At 61.2% G+C, this 15,043-nt stretch overlaps 1 protein-coding gene across 1 annotated transcript in view; it reads right to left on the reverse strand.

Annotated features, from left to right (window-relative positions):
- Nucleotides 1-15,043, reverse strand: part of BMPER (BMP binding endothelial regulator) — a gene marked incomplete at its 5' end in the record, with an annotated part of 199,790 nt that overhangs the window by 142,707 nt on the left and 42,040 nt on the right. The window contains 2 exon segments of the mRNA XM_006164900.2: nt 3,796-3,886; nt 6,808-6,890. Of these exon segments, the coding sequence (XP_006164962.1) occupies nt 3,796-3,886; nt 6,808-6,890 (174 nt within the window).

Consider the following 15,043-nt stretch of genomic DNA (forward strand, 5'->3'; position numbering starts at 1 on the left):
CCCCACGACCTCCCACACCCCCGCCCATCTCCCCCTCCCCCAGCTTGTCCTCTTTAACCGCAGACATGACTGTTGCACAGGAAGTAAAACAAAATGATAAAAGAACACAAAATGTGAAAGGCCAACACGAGGCCAGAAAGGTGCTAGAAAACAGGACAGCGAGGCGCGTGGCTGGGGCACGTGGCTGGGGCGCGTGGCTGGGGCGCGTGGCTGGGGCGCGTGGCTGGGCACTGCAGAGTCCGAGGCAGCAGGGCCAAGGCACTGGTTGTAAAAGTATGTGTCTATGGGGCTGGCAGCTGCCGTGGTGGTTAAGGGCGCTGGACCCCAACGTGGCCAACTGCGGTTTGAGTCCCAGGCCCAGTGGCTTTTCAGACTCTCCCGGGAACGGGGGCTGGGAAGGAGAATGGAGGAGAGGGACTGCAGCGTGGCCATCCCCCAGGGGTAATTACTCACTTTCTCTCTCACTGTCTCTGTCTCTGTCTCTCTCCACAAGCCCACACGCCCCATAGCAAAAGCTCTTTGAAGACACACATGCACACGGGTGGTATACTCTCGGGGTCACCTGGCGGAGGCGGTCCCGCACCCCTGCTACTGGCAAGGGCGGAGTGCCCGGCTGCGTGGGCACCCCATGGGCTGCAGCCCTGCCTGGCTACTGGGGCACTGCCTGTCCCATTCTCCCCAGGGACACCCAACAAAGTGTCTTTGGTTCTTTCCTGATGTTGGCACAACCGACGCTGCCATACGGTCACCAGCAGGTGGACCACATGGTCTGCAACTGACAACTAAGAGAATTTTACTAAAAGCTCTCTGCAAATTGTTCCCAGCACGACCCACCATCCTCGAGCAGAGACAGCAGGGAAAAGACGACCAAGAATGCTCTGAAACCCGTGTCAGGAAGACACTGACCACAGACTGCGTGTCTGTCATTATGCAAAATGCCACCCTGATCAATGGCAGATGGCAGTCCTGAATCACCAGCGACATGCCTGAGGCTCCCCTCCCAGGGCACTGGGAAGCCCTTGGGATTAAGGTAGAAAGCAAAGTTGACTCCTGACCCCGGAACTGAGAAAGCAGCCTCCGGGTGTCAAGGGGCTGGTGTGTGGCACTGGCCTCTCAGGGGACCTGGACCCAAGAGGAACATCGGGGTGTGGACAGAGGACAGAGGAGGCCAGCTCCCAGCTCGCCTCTGCCCTCGGGCACTTGCTGTCAGCAGGTCTGCTTTCTGCCTGTGAGGACAGCAGCCAGGACTCGCCCCTTACTGGGTAACTGCAAGCCCCTTCCTTCCCGGGAACTCGACCAAAAACCAGAGTGAAGGAAGCAACTTCCCGGACAGGACCCTCCAGCCGCGAGGCCCACTCTGTTGCCCATGAGCCTGCAGGGTCAGCGCACACGGTTACAGCTCTCCGCATGGACACGGCCACCCCAGGGCCGGTTCTCATCACCGGAGTTCCGTTACAGGCCCACAGGCTGCGCATGGGGGGCCCCGGGGCCAGAGGCAGCAGGGCGGCCGGCTGCTCGGACGTGAGGGCTGAGGTGACTGTCAGAGCCACGTGGCACAGAACGACCTCCACACACAGCCACGCGGAGGTCTCGGGAGGCCTGCTGGAGTCCACCCTCAGAGCGCTGAAGGAACCCCTGGGGTGCAGCCTAGGGCTGAGACTCAGCCTCCATGGCCCAGGTGGGTGGACGCCAGAGTCAGCAGGGCGGCCGGCTGCTCGGACGTGAGGGCTGAGGTGACTGTCAGAGCCACGTGGCACAGAACGACCTCCACACACAGCCACGCGGAGGTCTCGGGAGGCCTGCTGGAGTCCACCCTCAGAGCGCTGAAGGAACCCCTGGGGTGCAGCCTAGGGCTGAGACTCAGCCTCCATGGCCCAGGTGGGTGGACGTGCGGGGAGCCGCTGTCCTCACACCCGCAGGGTCAAGGCCATGGTTACGTCCCACTGGACCAGGCGTGGCCAGCGAGGAGGCGCTGCAGCAAACAGTCCCACAGCACCGACGGCCGGGTCGCAGTGACCAGCTGCAGCCTGCGCAGGCTCGCCCCACACGCAAGTGTCAGAGGGTCCCGTGAAAGGGAAGCTGCGAGACCGCCCGGGACCCAGCGAAGTAGACGCGGGGGGACGCTGCTCTGCCCTGCTCTCCTCACTCTGCCCTGCTCTCCTCACTCTGCCCTGCTCTCCTCACTCTGCCCTGCTCTCCTCACTCTGCCCTGCTCTCCCTGTCACTCACCCATCTCCTCACTCTGCCCTGCTCTCCTCACTCTGCCCTGCTCTCCTCACTCTGCCCTGCTCTCCTCACTCTGCCCTGCTCTCCTCACTCTGCCCTGCTCTCCTCACTCTGCCCTGCTCTCCTCACTCTGCCCTGCTCTCCTCACTCTGCCCTGCTCTCCTCACTCTGCCCTGCTCTCCTCACTCTGCCCTGCTCTCCTCACTCTGCCCTGCTCTCCTCACTCTGCCCTGCTCTCCTCACTCTGCCCTGCTCTCCTCACTCTGCCCTGCTCTCCTCACTCTGCCCTGCTCTCCTCACTCTGCCCTGCTCTCCTCACTCTGCCCTGCTCTCCTCACTCTGCCCTGCTCTCCTCACTCTGCCCTGCTCTCCTCACTCTGCCCTGCTCTCCTCACTCTGCCCTGCTCTCCTCACTCTGCCCTGCTCTCCTCACTCTGCCCTGCTCTCCTCACTCTGCCCTGCTCTCCTCACTCTGCCCTGCTCTCCTCACTCTGCCCTGCTCTCCTCACTCTGCCCTGCTCTCCTCACTCTGCCCTGCTCTCCTCACTCTGCCCTGCTCTCCTCACTCTGCCCTGCTCTCCTCACTCTGCCCTGCTCTCCTCACTCTGCCCTGCTCTCCTCACTCTGCCCTGCTCTCCTCACTCTGCCCTGCTCTCCTCACTCTGCCCTGCTCTCCTCACTCTGCCCTGCTCTCCTCACTCTGCCCTGCTCTCCTCACTCTGCCCTGCTCTCCTCACTCTGCCCTGCTCTCCCTGTCACTCACCCACAAGGAAAGGATGAGCCCCGAGGCACTCAGGTCCCCACTGCTCTGGGGCCACCAGGAGGGGGCAGGGGCCTGCAGGGCAGGGCCTCCGCCAGGGCGCAGAGCTGTCCCCAGGGAGGTTCGAACAGCCGACGGCCTGGGGAGGCCAGCCCTAAAAGCAAACGCAGTAGCTGTGACATCGCCACTGGGGTGTCCTCTAGGAGGACCCCGACTGCGGGACAGCTGTCAGAGACCGCGGCCGGTGGCTGACCAGAGCAGAGACCCCCACCCACTGAGATCCCTAGACTCGCCCAGAAGGGGTGCTGGAGGCCGCTGGAATCCCATTCAGAGAAGTCGGAGGAAACCGCGGGCCGTGGGAAGGGGTAGCCTTTGCTGCCGCTGAGGCGGGGGCCCTGGAGGAAAGACGGAGCAGCGTGCTGGACCACAGCCGGGCTGAGGGCACACGGAGACCCGGCCGGCCACCCCGTCGGCACAGCGACCTCGGCCAGGGTGCGGCAGGGCAGCAGGGACAGGGCGCCTCTGGGGCAAGGGTGGCCAAGGCTTCCCTCCCAGAAGGAGCATCAGCCGTCCCCGTGGGCGGACAGGAGCCCCGAGCCCAGAGCCTCACACGCCAGGCACCACATCACGCCGTGCTCCTACGAGGCACGCGAGGGGCCACCGCGCAGTTCCAGGCCGGGAGCTCTGAGCCCGGGCAGCACACGGGTGCAGAGGGAGGTCTAGGCGGGAGGGGACTCGCGTTCTTGGGGGGACGCAGATTTCGAGCGTGCTGAGCTGGAGCAGGACGTCCTGCCCCTTCCCAGCCTCACCTGGACACGTCGGGCAGCACGCTCCCTGGTGCTCCGAGGGGTTGTCACAGTGAACCACGCAGCGCACCTCGGACTCCGTGACGACGCCTTCCTGGAAAACAACGCCACACGCCCGGTTATCCGGCGTCCCCGAGGAGTCACGCTTCTGAAAAGTAACTACGAGGGGGAGTCAAAGGGGAAAGCACAGCGTGGCCGGGCCCCAGGCCAGGGCGCTGAGCCCCAGAGCCCGAGCCATGCTGGGACCCAGAGAGCGGCCCATCCCCGCTCCCTCACGGCCCCTGTCCTAGCGTGTAAGCCCTGCTCCCTCACGGTCCCCTGTCCTGTCCTAGCGTGTAAGCCCCGCTCTCTCACACCCCCCTGACCGCGTGTAAGCCCTGCTGGCTGGCAGTCACGCTTGGCGGCTCTCCGCACTCGCGCGCTGTGGCCGTGAGCTGTGAGTGGTCACTGTTCTTTGAGCACTTTCCCCTTGTGAACCTGGAACCTACGCACGGGTCACCACCTGCTCATCCATGAGCCGAAAGTGAAGCCAGAGGCCACAGCTCCTCGGACAGGGATTCGCCAGGGAGCTGAGGTCCCAGCGGGAGACCACAGCATGAGGGCCGCAGCTGCCCTGAGGCCGCCCTCTCCCCATCAGGTCGCCACCACCAGCGGAGGACAGGAGCCACCCACACTAGCACTGCAATCGGCCACCCTTCTGGAACCCTAACGTCCGCTGGGGACACTGCGGCCCCCGTCCCAAGCAGGACACTCTCTACGTTGGCGTTCAGAGCTGGCCTCTGAAGGGTTTTCTCCACTCTCATGTGCTCTGCCATTTTGGAAATCGGTCGTCCAGAGCTGGCCTCTGAAGGGTTTTCTCCACTCCCATGTGCTCTGCCATTTTGGAAATCGGTCGTCCAGAGCTGGCCTCTGAAGGGTTTTCTCCACTCCCATGTGCTCTGCCATTTTGGAAATCGGTCGTCCAGAGCTGGCCTCTGAAGGGTTTTCTCCACTCCCATGTGCTCTGCCATTTTGGAAATCGGTGCTCGTGTCTCATTGCCTTTTGAGGAGGGGGCGCACGGGCTAGAAACAAGCGGACGACCTGGCAGCTGTGGACGCGGACGTGACGCCCCTGCTCCGGCCCTGGCTCCCAGGGGGGTCATGTCTACCAGTCCTCATGCCACGCCGGCCTGAGGGTCCCACTAGGGAAACTGACTATGGTCTTTTCCCATTTGAGGAAGAAAAGAAAACCTCCCGGAACACAGGAATCTACCACATCAGAAAGGGACCCGTGCTGTCACTGTCACTGAACGATGGCCCAAGGCCGATTTTCCTCCAGTGCCTGCAACCCAGCTGTGGGTTCCAGCGGGTTCCCACAATGCATTTCCTGTCTGGGACCTTTAGGTCGTCCTCTTTCAGTAAGGAGCTAGAGGCAGGAAATCAAAGGTGAGTTCTCCAAGCTGGAACTGCTCTGGCAGGAGGACGTGAGATCAGGGAAGAGTCCACCCCAAGGGACTGGACAGTGGCTTTTTGAGACCCGCCTGTCCCTAGCTGCACCTGCTACATGCACGCACTCCACCAGAAACGTTGCTGTTTTGTCTTGTTTTCAGCTTCTTTCCTTCTCTGAGGAGAGGCGGAGGTAGACCGAGAGGCACTTTGGCCTTACACTCAGGTCATCCCGAGCTCTACGCCAGGGACCCACGTGGCTCTGTGCTGTGTGGGAGCGCCTCCTGCCTGAGCCCCGCAGAAAGGCCCACCAGAACCGGTTTGGGTTTTGTTTGTTCATTTTCTTTTAATCTCTAGAGGGTGTGCACACTCTAGAGACAGACCAAGAGAGATACAGGGGAAGCCCCCGGCATGGCCGCACTGCACCCCTTCTCCTCCTTAGCCCTGTCCTGCCATGATTTCGGGCATGTACACACATGTGCCCAGCGTGATTTCCAGCTGCCAGGGCCAGGACTTGAACCTCAGTTGGCCATGTGGGATCTGGCCAGCCCCGGAAGTGTTTCCGCTGACAGGCTCACTGCTTAGATCACCTCATGAGGCAGGACGGACAACTCTACCCCATTCTGCTGGGATGAGCGAGGAGTGGAGCTAAGGAAAAGGTGAGCATGGAAGGGCCGCCTCTCACCAGCGCCTGGCCCCCCAGTAACCGATGTGTCTGAGAGAGGCGTCTGCAGGGAGGTGGTGGCACAGAAGGAACGAGACCTCCTAGGTGCCAGCCGCTGCCTGTCCCCGTGCTCAGGCGAGGCCCACGCTCCAGAGCAGCGAGGGCACAGGCCCTGGGAGGCCGGCGGAGCAGGGAGGGCCCCGGTAACCAGCGTCAGGGAGGCTGGCTTTTTCACTACAGAACAAAAGGATATCATACCAGCCAGCAGCTCAGCCTCCTCCTTGGAAAGGAGGGAAGTGTGAGGAGAGCCACCCTCGGTCCTGACTCCCGGGCTACGGGGCGCCAAGAGGCCCTCCATCACAACCCAGTCCCGCTTCATCCCCATACGCGAGCGGGAGGAACCCACGAAGGCAAGGAGTGTGACCTGGAGGGGGTACGGGAGTGTGCCCCGGGGTGGGAGGTACAGGAGTGTGCCCCAGAGTGAGGGGTACGGGAGTGTGCCCCAGAGTGAGGGGTATAGGAGTGTGACGCAGGGCGGGGGTACGGGAATGCGACGTGGAGTGGGAGGTACAGGAGTGTGCCCCAGGGCAGGAGGTACAGGAGTATGTCCCGGGGTGGGGGTACAGGAGGGTGGGGGTGGGGGGGGAGGTACAGGACTGAGCCCCGAGGCAGGAGGTACGTGAGTGTGCCCCAGGGCGGGGGTACGAGAGTGTGCCCCAGGGCGGGAGGTACGGGAGTGTGCCCGGGGCGGGGGTACAGGCATGCGCCACGTGGACAGCTCGGCTGTGTTTCTACAAGAACGTCCTACGTGGTCTTGTCGTCCATGGGCCCTGGGGTGGCAAGCATCACAGTGCTGTGTCCCAGGCCTGGCCTGGCTTCCTGTTGATGACCTTGGGGGAAAGGCCCCGTGGGCCCCGTGGCTGTACCTGGCAGTGGAGCAGGACGCAGGGCTGGGCCGGACTCTGCCAGCTGGAGGAGCTGTTGTAGCTGTCCCCTTCATACGTGCAACCTAGAAGACAGGGCAGGGAGAAAGCTGCGGACGGCTGGGTCTGCGTCTCTCGGCAGAGAACCCCAAGAGCCGAGGCTGGAGACTACAGGGTCTGCAGTTCCCTCCGTAGGTCTCCCGAACACGGAGAAGCCCGGTGCCCAGTCGGCAATCGCTCGCGCTGCTCTTCGGCTGCCGAGCAGATGGACCTCGGGGCTGCGTTCAGTGAGAACCCACACCGAGGACGGTCCTGGCCAAGACGCATGAGCTCATGCCCTGCCCTGTGCCCGATGGGGCTGGAGCAGCTAACACGCCCCTGAACGGGCTCAGGGAGACCGAAGGCCACCGGGATGCTCCAATGAGGGAGGAGAAATAAAAACACAGAAACAACTTGCAAAATCCTTTAAGTTTCTTTCATGAAACAGAGCGAGACAAGCTCTCTCAACAGGGTCTCATGCCATGGCCTCCCTCCAGGCCTTTCCACCAGCCAGGCTCGTGGGCACACCAGGTGCACTCGGCACATACAAGCCAGCTGAGAGCCACCCCCGGCCACCATGTGGCTTCCAGCCACCACCGTGCCGCTGCGGCCGACCTCCTGGCCAAACCTCTACCAGGTCAAACTCCAAGTCTTGCCTCCCAGCATGGAGAGCTGACTCCCTGGGGCCGAGGGTGAGCCACGTGGAAAGGTCCCAGGCCCTCACCTCAGGGCTTCCTAGCAATGTGCGACCACATGCAGGCCACGGTCCATGCCAGCTGAGGCCAGGGGATCGTGGAATGGAGACTCTGTTGCGGGTGTCTGTCTCTATCTCTGTCTGTCTCTCTCTCGTGGAAGAAACAAAGCTTTAAAAAAAAAAAAAAAGCTATGATTTCCTTTTTTACTTTTTTTGTTTTAAGAGAGATTTTTGTCATAGGGCGCATGTGCTCACTTGAGGGACAGAAAGAGAAAGTGAGAAAGAACACCCGGGGGGATGGCCACCTCACAATCCCTTCTCCTCCATTCTCCTCTCGGGATCTTGGGCACGCACGCACACACGCCCGGCGTGAGTTTAAGCCATCGGGTCCGGGACGCGAACCGTGGTTGACTACATGGGAGTCCAGCGATATAGCCATTACGCCATCTGTTGGTCCCTCTTTTTTCAAATTAGAGGGTCTAATAGGTGGCATGGTGGTTAAAGGCGCTAGACTCCCACATGGCTGACCACGGTTCAAGTCCTGGACCTGGCAGCTCTCTCTCTCTCTCTCTCTCTCTCTGGTCAAAATTGAAAAATAATAATAGTATATAATTCTTAAAGAAAAAAAGAAGTAAATTAGATTAAGCAAACCTGAAACTTCCTATGTATAGATTACCACATGTTAATTCATGGGCCCAAACAGAAATCATACTAATACACTGATCCAAGAAAAGAAACGTTTTCAAGAGCAGAAGAGGAAGCAGAGGCTAACTGAGCCCCAGTAGAAAGAGCCGCAGAAGGAGCGGCGTGACTGTCACAGCTCCATGTGGGGTCACACCCGGTGCAAGGGTCCGGTGAGGGCAGAGATCCACCACAGCTTTCTGGCCTCGCCAATGGCAGGCGGTGTAGATGCCCGACCAGCCAGGGACACGCCCGGCTCTGCATTCCCGGGCCGACTTCCGGCAAGTTAATCAACCCCGACTCGCCCATCTCTCTTCTCCAAGGTTCAAAGAAGAGACATGTCCCCTCTTCCTGAGTTCTTTTAGATTCTGCTATTGTTAATAAGTAATAGTAAGATAAAGCTGTCAGTACACGCAGCGAATGATAAAGGAAAATTTCAACAGAGGCTCTCGTGCACTCCGAGCCGCGGTCTGAATTCCCGGAGAACTTGAACTGACGGGAGCTCGGCGGTACTCTGGTTCCCACAAACCAACTGCTGAAACACGCGGCCGACTGTGAACACTAGCACACACTTCCACTGCGTAGTTTCATTTCCTTTGCATGAAGTGTCACAAACACTCCACCACGGAAACCCCGGCACACCACCGACCCCCGAGCCAACCCGAGTGCGCAGGGCGGATTTCAACGAGAGCCGACGGGTGCCTGCAGACGTGTGTCCGCCGCTAACAGACCTGCTCCCGTAGCCAGCAGCTCGCTCCCAGAGAGCGCGGTGGGGAACTCAGAGAACCACGTCCATCCGCCTCATCCAGGTAAATAGGGCAAGCCTGCCCGGGCTGCCAGTGGAGTCCCGAACATGCTGTGAGTTCCCACCGTCTGGACTGAGATCTGGAGCGCGTCTGCTGCTGAGGCAGGCACAGAACTTCCCTTTTACTTTGGAGGAAGAAGTGCGCCAAACCCACCTGGGCCAGGGCCGCCCTGAGCAGTGCCCGGTCACAAACGCAGGCCCCAGAGCAGCGGGCAGGAGTGAGGACACGCGGCTGGCAGGGCAGCGGCTCCCGCTCCAACTCCTGCAGCCCAAAGCCTGGCTCCTGTGCGGTACTTTAGCACACGAAGGATCGGACGGGACGACAGTGCAGGAAAACGAGTCAGGCAGGCTGCGAGTCTCCAACGTTCACCACCACCGACTGCGCGGACACCACCGGAGTCTGCACGCAGCATTCCCGCATCCTGGGGACGCTGAGCGACTGAGCAGAGACCTGCTGAAGCTCTCATTACCCACCTGCCCCTGCAGACCCCACCACGGAGCCATCTGTACCCGGGCGTCAGGGTGGGGGACTCCTGGGAGTGAGACGGTGCGCAAGGACCTCACGTTGCTCTTCGGGTCCGTGTTCTGAGTGGCCCGACACGGTGAGTGGGTGCTGTGCCAGCTCTGGGAGGCCGCCGTGCACTCTGGGAGTGAGCGGGCACCTCCTCATGGCAGCAGCTCCGGGGAAGTGCCCTTCGCCACCATTCTGCTGCCCACGGGGCAGACAGGCAGAGTCCTGCCACTCTCCAACTGCGGGCGCCACTCCTCTCTGCTGCTACGACGGGAGAGGAGCGGGCCTCCCTCCATGGCGGCCCAGGCAGCGCGTCTCAAACCCCTGTCCTCCAGGCCAGCGTGATCAGGTGAGCTACTGGAACTCGCGTGTGGACGCCACAGCCGTTCCGCGTTAGCACGTGTGACGAGGACAGGCTGCTCTGCCGGACCCGTGAAGTGTTCCCACTTGTTGGCCAGTCGGCGCACGGTGGTTAAGGCGCTCAACTCCCATGGCTGACGATGAAGTTCACGTCCTGGACCCAGCAGTGTGGAAAACACACCAGGCGCATGTGTGTGCATGCCGCAAATCCCAACAGGAGAACGAAGGAGAGGCAGCCCCACGACGGGCGAGTTCTCATTTTCTCTCTCTTTCTCCCTCTGTGGCATGAACACATGCCCTATGTCAAAAACTGGAAGGAAATAAAAGGAAGAAGCCGACTTGTCTCCAGTTTCTGTAGTGACTTGGAACTCCGAGGACGCACGGTCCTGTGGCCATGGGGGACGCAGAGGGAGCGGGGCACCGAAAAGCCGTCCGACTCGGAGGACTCGGGCCAGCCTCGGCAGCAGGCAGCAGCATGTGCACTGCAGAGGCGGAAGCCACACGCCAGCCGCACCCGCAGCCTGGTGAGCAGCCGAAAGCGCAGAGCTGTAGGTGCCGGGGTCTCGTGAGCCCGGGGACGGAGCTGGCTGCAGGCGGATCGGCCTGTGCAGGGCGCGTCTCGCCCTCTGGCTCTGTCTCTGCTCTCTGGCTCTCCCTGCATGTGCGCTATCATGACTAAAAAATAATAAATAAAACTAAGTATTTCAAGCTCTGAGTTTTAGTCCTCGAGGCAAACCTGCAGATTATAGCTGGCCCTGCCTCGTGGACAGAGGACAGACTGCACGTGGAGACTAGCGGGCTGGCTCCAAATCGGAGGTATGGGTGTGACAAGACCGGCTTGGGGTCTGCGTGGAGTCCACGTCACAACCACGTGCAAACCACCGGCACGTCCGGCCACGTCCCCGGTCCGTGTGACATTCTTTGCATCAGCCAAAAGCCAGCGTTGTCCTTATAAATGAGAAGGCAGCAGCGCCACTCAGCGAACGCCAGAGTGAGAGCAGCAGAGGGTTCAGGTAAGTATGTGGCAACACAGAGAGTAGCTTTTCCTTGTAACATGCAATAACATACATGTAATTATATATACATATAACATGTAATATCATATATTTAAATCAACCTTCTACAAGGGAATTTATAAATAACCACTAGTTCCCATTTAGTGATCAAAAGCTTTTGAGGTGCCCCAGGTTTCAGTAAAACCGTCAGCACTGCCCAGGAGAAAGTGATTATTTTCAGTCTATTTAAAACCGGGAGATCCCATCAAGGAAGGCTTTGCCCCCATCTCGCTCCATGTGGGGACTCTGGGTTACTAGAAGCACTTGGGGTATCGAGGCTGGGGAAGCGGGGTGAGGCCAGGGCACTGCCAACCCTCCCGTGCAGGCCCAGGCCTGACCAGCTCACGTCCATGGCGCCCGGGCTGACGAAGCCTGAATTAAACCACCAGCTCAATATTTATCCCTGCAGAGTGAGTGTAAACCAGCCGCGCTCTGCCGTGTGTGTCTGGCCCGTCTCTATGTTAAGGGAGAGCATTTCAGATTACTCCCAACGCCCAGAGCCTGCTGGAGAGAAGCTTGGCCTCGTCCCCTCGTCAACTCGGAAAACACGGAGCAACGGGAACAGAAAGAATGCGATTTATCGAATCCACAGTTAAGCAATAAAACTCATTTTTCCTATTAGTTGCGACCTCTTTCAGAGGCCACACTGTCCCGAGGGAGAATACCACGTGGTTAAGAACCTGCTACTAAAACAGCCATGAGAAATCGAGACCATAAAGCACAGCACTGGCCCTCGGACCCGCCCGGCCCCGCCCAGTCTCAGGCCTCTGGTCTCAGTCCCCCAGCAGTGTTGGCAGCAGAGAGCAGGGAGCCGGGTCTTCCCGTTACCAAGGCCTGCACCTGGGCCAGGCCCTGGCAGTGCGACCTGTGCACCCGCAGCCCTGGAGCCCCGTCTGTGTCCGGCCCCTCCCCGGGGAGCCCGTGTGCCCGAGCGCGTTCCAGTTTCTCAGCCAGGACCACCGGCCTCTGCCGCCTGCATCTCCCAGCCCTGCTCTCGGGCTGAGGGTGCCGTCTAGGGCCCAGCGAGCTCGCCTCCCTCACCCGGGCCTTCCCCACAGCAGCTCCCAGGCCTCCGCCCACCCCTCCGAGGACCTTCTAGGCCACTGCTGATCACCTCTCCTCCCTCCGCCCCAGTGCTGGGCTGCGGTCACTCCCCACGCAGCTCATTACACGGGCCCGCTGGGCGTCACACGCATGCAGCCTGGCAGTGTGGTCCCCGCACACCCTCCATGGCTGTCCCCTTAGGGAAGCAGCACTCACGACACAGCCTCCATGGCTGACTGAACAGGCAAGTCGGGGCTCATGGGGAGAACTGCTACCCACACCCACGACCCTCCTCTCCCGTGTCTCCTACTTAGAAATAATCAGAGAGGCAAAGCAGGGGCAGCCACCAGCCTGGGAGGCCTCGCGCACCTTCGCACGCTCCAACGCAAGTGTCCCGCGAGCCACAGGAAAGTGCCCAGCCGGGAAGCTGACGGTGCAGCGGCCCACGGCCCACGCAGAGCTCGCCAGCCCCACATGTGGCCACGGGGGTGCTGCGTGTGTTCTGTGCAGTGCTCTCACCCGTAGGTTCTCGGAACCCATCACCATGCAAAACCACCATCGCCACGCGGTCCCGCGGCCATCCTCTTCTGCTGCCGCTCGCCTCAGTCCCAAGTTCCCATCCAGTCAGCCTCCCTCTCATGTGCCACTGCCCCAGAGCGTCACACAGCACAGGACGCATCGTCCAGTGGGGGCCTCTTGAGATCGACTCTGCTCTCTCCAAACGATGCTTCTGAGCTCCCTCGGGTTGCCGCGTGGATCCACGACTTGTTCCTTTTCCTTGCTGAATAGTAGTCCCTGGCATGGACGTACCACACTTTGTTTAACCACCCACCCACCGCAGGCCATCGGGGATGTTTCCCGTGTTCCTCCCATCACCCGCAAACGTCTGAGCACCTGTGCAGAGCAGCCGTGTGCCCGCGATCCTCCCTGGGCAAATGCTCACGGTGTGGTCACTGGTTGGATGGCTGGTGTCTACTGTGGTCTTTAAGAAGCCACCACTGATTTCTAGAGTGGCCGCCCCTTCGACATGCTCGCAACCTCCTCGCACGTCAAGTCCACACGGAGGTTTCCCCGCCCTCACCAGCGTCTGGTATCACTACTGTCCTAGCCTTTCCGACAGCTGAGTGGTGACAGGTCATGTGACCTGGCGTGCCTCTCCCGAAGGCTCATGGACTCGCGGACCTCACTGCCGTCTGCACACCTTCCGGGACCAGCTGTCTTCTCTTGCCCCGCCGGATCAGGCTCCCTGCTGTCCTCGCAGCCGTCCACAGAGCAAGCGCCCGCCACGTCGGCGAGTCTGGCCGGCCAGGCTTTCCTCGCAGTAGACGGTGCGTCTGGTGTCAAGTCTGAGATTCTGCCCAACCCTAAGCTGCAAACGTTTTCCTTTCTGTCCTACACGTTTTACAGTTCTACATTTTACATTTCAGTCTGCGATCAGTTTTGACTTAATTTACATACGATGTCTGAGGTTTTGGGCGTGACGCGGCAGCTCTTCACCCACCCAGCTCATCCAGCAGCCGTGTGGGGGGCTGCAGCGCCTCCTCGGACCACGCCATGAGTCAGGCAGGTCCTTTGTGACATCTGAAATATGACCGATGTTACTGACATGTGTGACCGCCGGGCAGCCACGGCAGCTGTGCCCGGGAGCCCACCCCGCGTCCAGCGGACGGGCAGGGGCGTGGAGCCGGAGGGGTGCACACCGCGACCACTTGCACTCCGGAGGCCAAGAGGAGATCCTGGTTTGGGGCCTCAGCCTGTCAACAAGGCTTCTCTTTCACTGTACTCTTTTGTGGTGACTCGTTAAAGAGAAGAAAACACCAAACCGGGCACATGCCCGTGTACTCAGGGGTCACAGCCCGCCCTCCAAGAGGTAGAAGGCCCTGACGGCCCCTGCCCCGATTCCTGAGCCCGACTCAGCCCCAAGGCCAGTTCCAAGCTCCGCCCGCACCGCCAGGGGCACAGGGCAGGGGTGAGCACTGAGCACGCGGCCACACAGCCCACACAGCCCACACAGCCACGTGGGAGCACCCGCTGCTTCGACCCAGAGGGACAGTGCAGACACTCGGGGCCACTTGGGGGTGTGGTGACCTCAGTGGGGACCTGTCCATTCCACTTCCCAGATTAAGGTTCCCGAGACTAGCAACTGCCCATCTCCCAGCTCGCGCACTCCCCACCCCTCCCGGCCACGCACGCCCGCACAGCACCAGAGCAGCCGGGGCCCGGTTAACACGGATGCAGGAGGGAACGGCCCAACTCCCATCGGCGGGGGGGGGGGGGGGGGGGGGTCAGGGGTCACAGCCCGCCCTCCAAGAGGTAGAAGGCCCTGACGGCCCCTGCCCCGATTCCTGAGCCCGACTCAGCCCCAAGGCCAGTTCCAAGCTCCGCCCGCACCGCCAGGGGCACAGGGCAGGGGTGAGCACTGAGCACGCGGCCACACAGCCCACACAGCCCACACAGCCACGTGGGAGCACCCGCTGCTTCGACCCAGAGGGACAGTGCAGACACTCGGGGCCACTTGGGGGTGTGGTGACCTCAGTGGGGACCTGTCCATTCCACTTCCCAGATTAAGGTTCCCGAGACTAGCAACTGCCCATCTCCCAGCTCGCGCACTCCCCACCCCTCCCGGCCACGCACGCCCGCACAGCACCAGAGCAGCCGGGGCCCGGTTAACACGGATGCAGGAGGGAACGGCCCAACTCCCATCGGCGGGCGAACGAGACATGGTGGGCGCCGACTAGGGACCATCACGGAGCCTTTTAAGGGGCAAGACTCCGACGCGTGCTACAGCGTGGTTGAGGCCGGGAGGCAGCGCAGGACATGAGCTGGACACGGGGACAGGTGCTGGCACCCCGAGGCCTGTGCCCACGACAGGGAGTGCTCAGAACAGACCGCCCACCGGGACGTGGCTGAAGCAGCTGCATCCCACGTGGCCGGCCACACCGTCCTGGCGGCTTGAGAAACATGCCACGTGCATGTGTGTGCACACGTGACCAAAACCCCAGGAGGAATGGAGGATTGTGGTCCCCCTCTCCATCCCTCCTCCCTCTCTT

Source organism: Tupaia chinensis, unplaced genomic scaffold (genome assembly GCF_000334495.1).
Source record: "Tupaia chinensis unplaced genomic scaffold, TupChi_1.0 Scaffold143756_1, whole genome shotgun sequence".
Taxonomy (NCBI): Eukaryota; Metazoa; Chordata; class Mammalia; order Scandentia; family Tupaiidae; genus Tupaia; species Tupaia belangeri.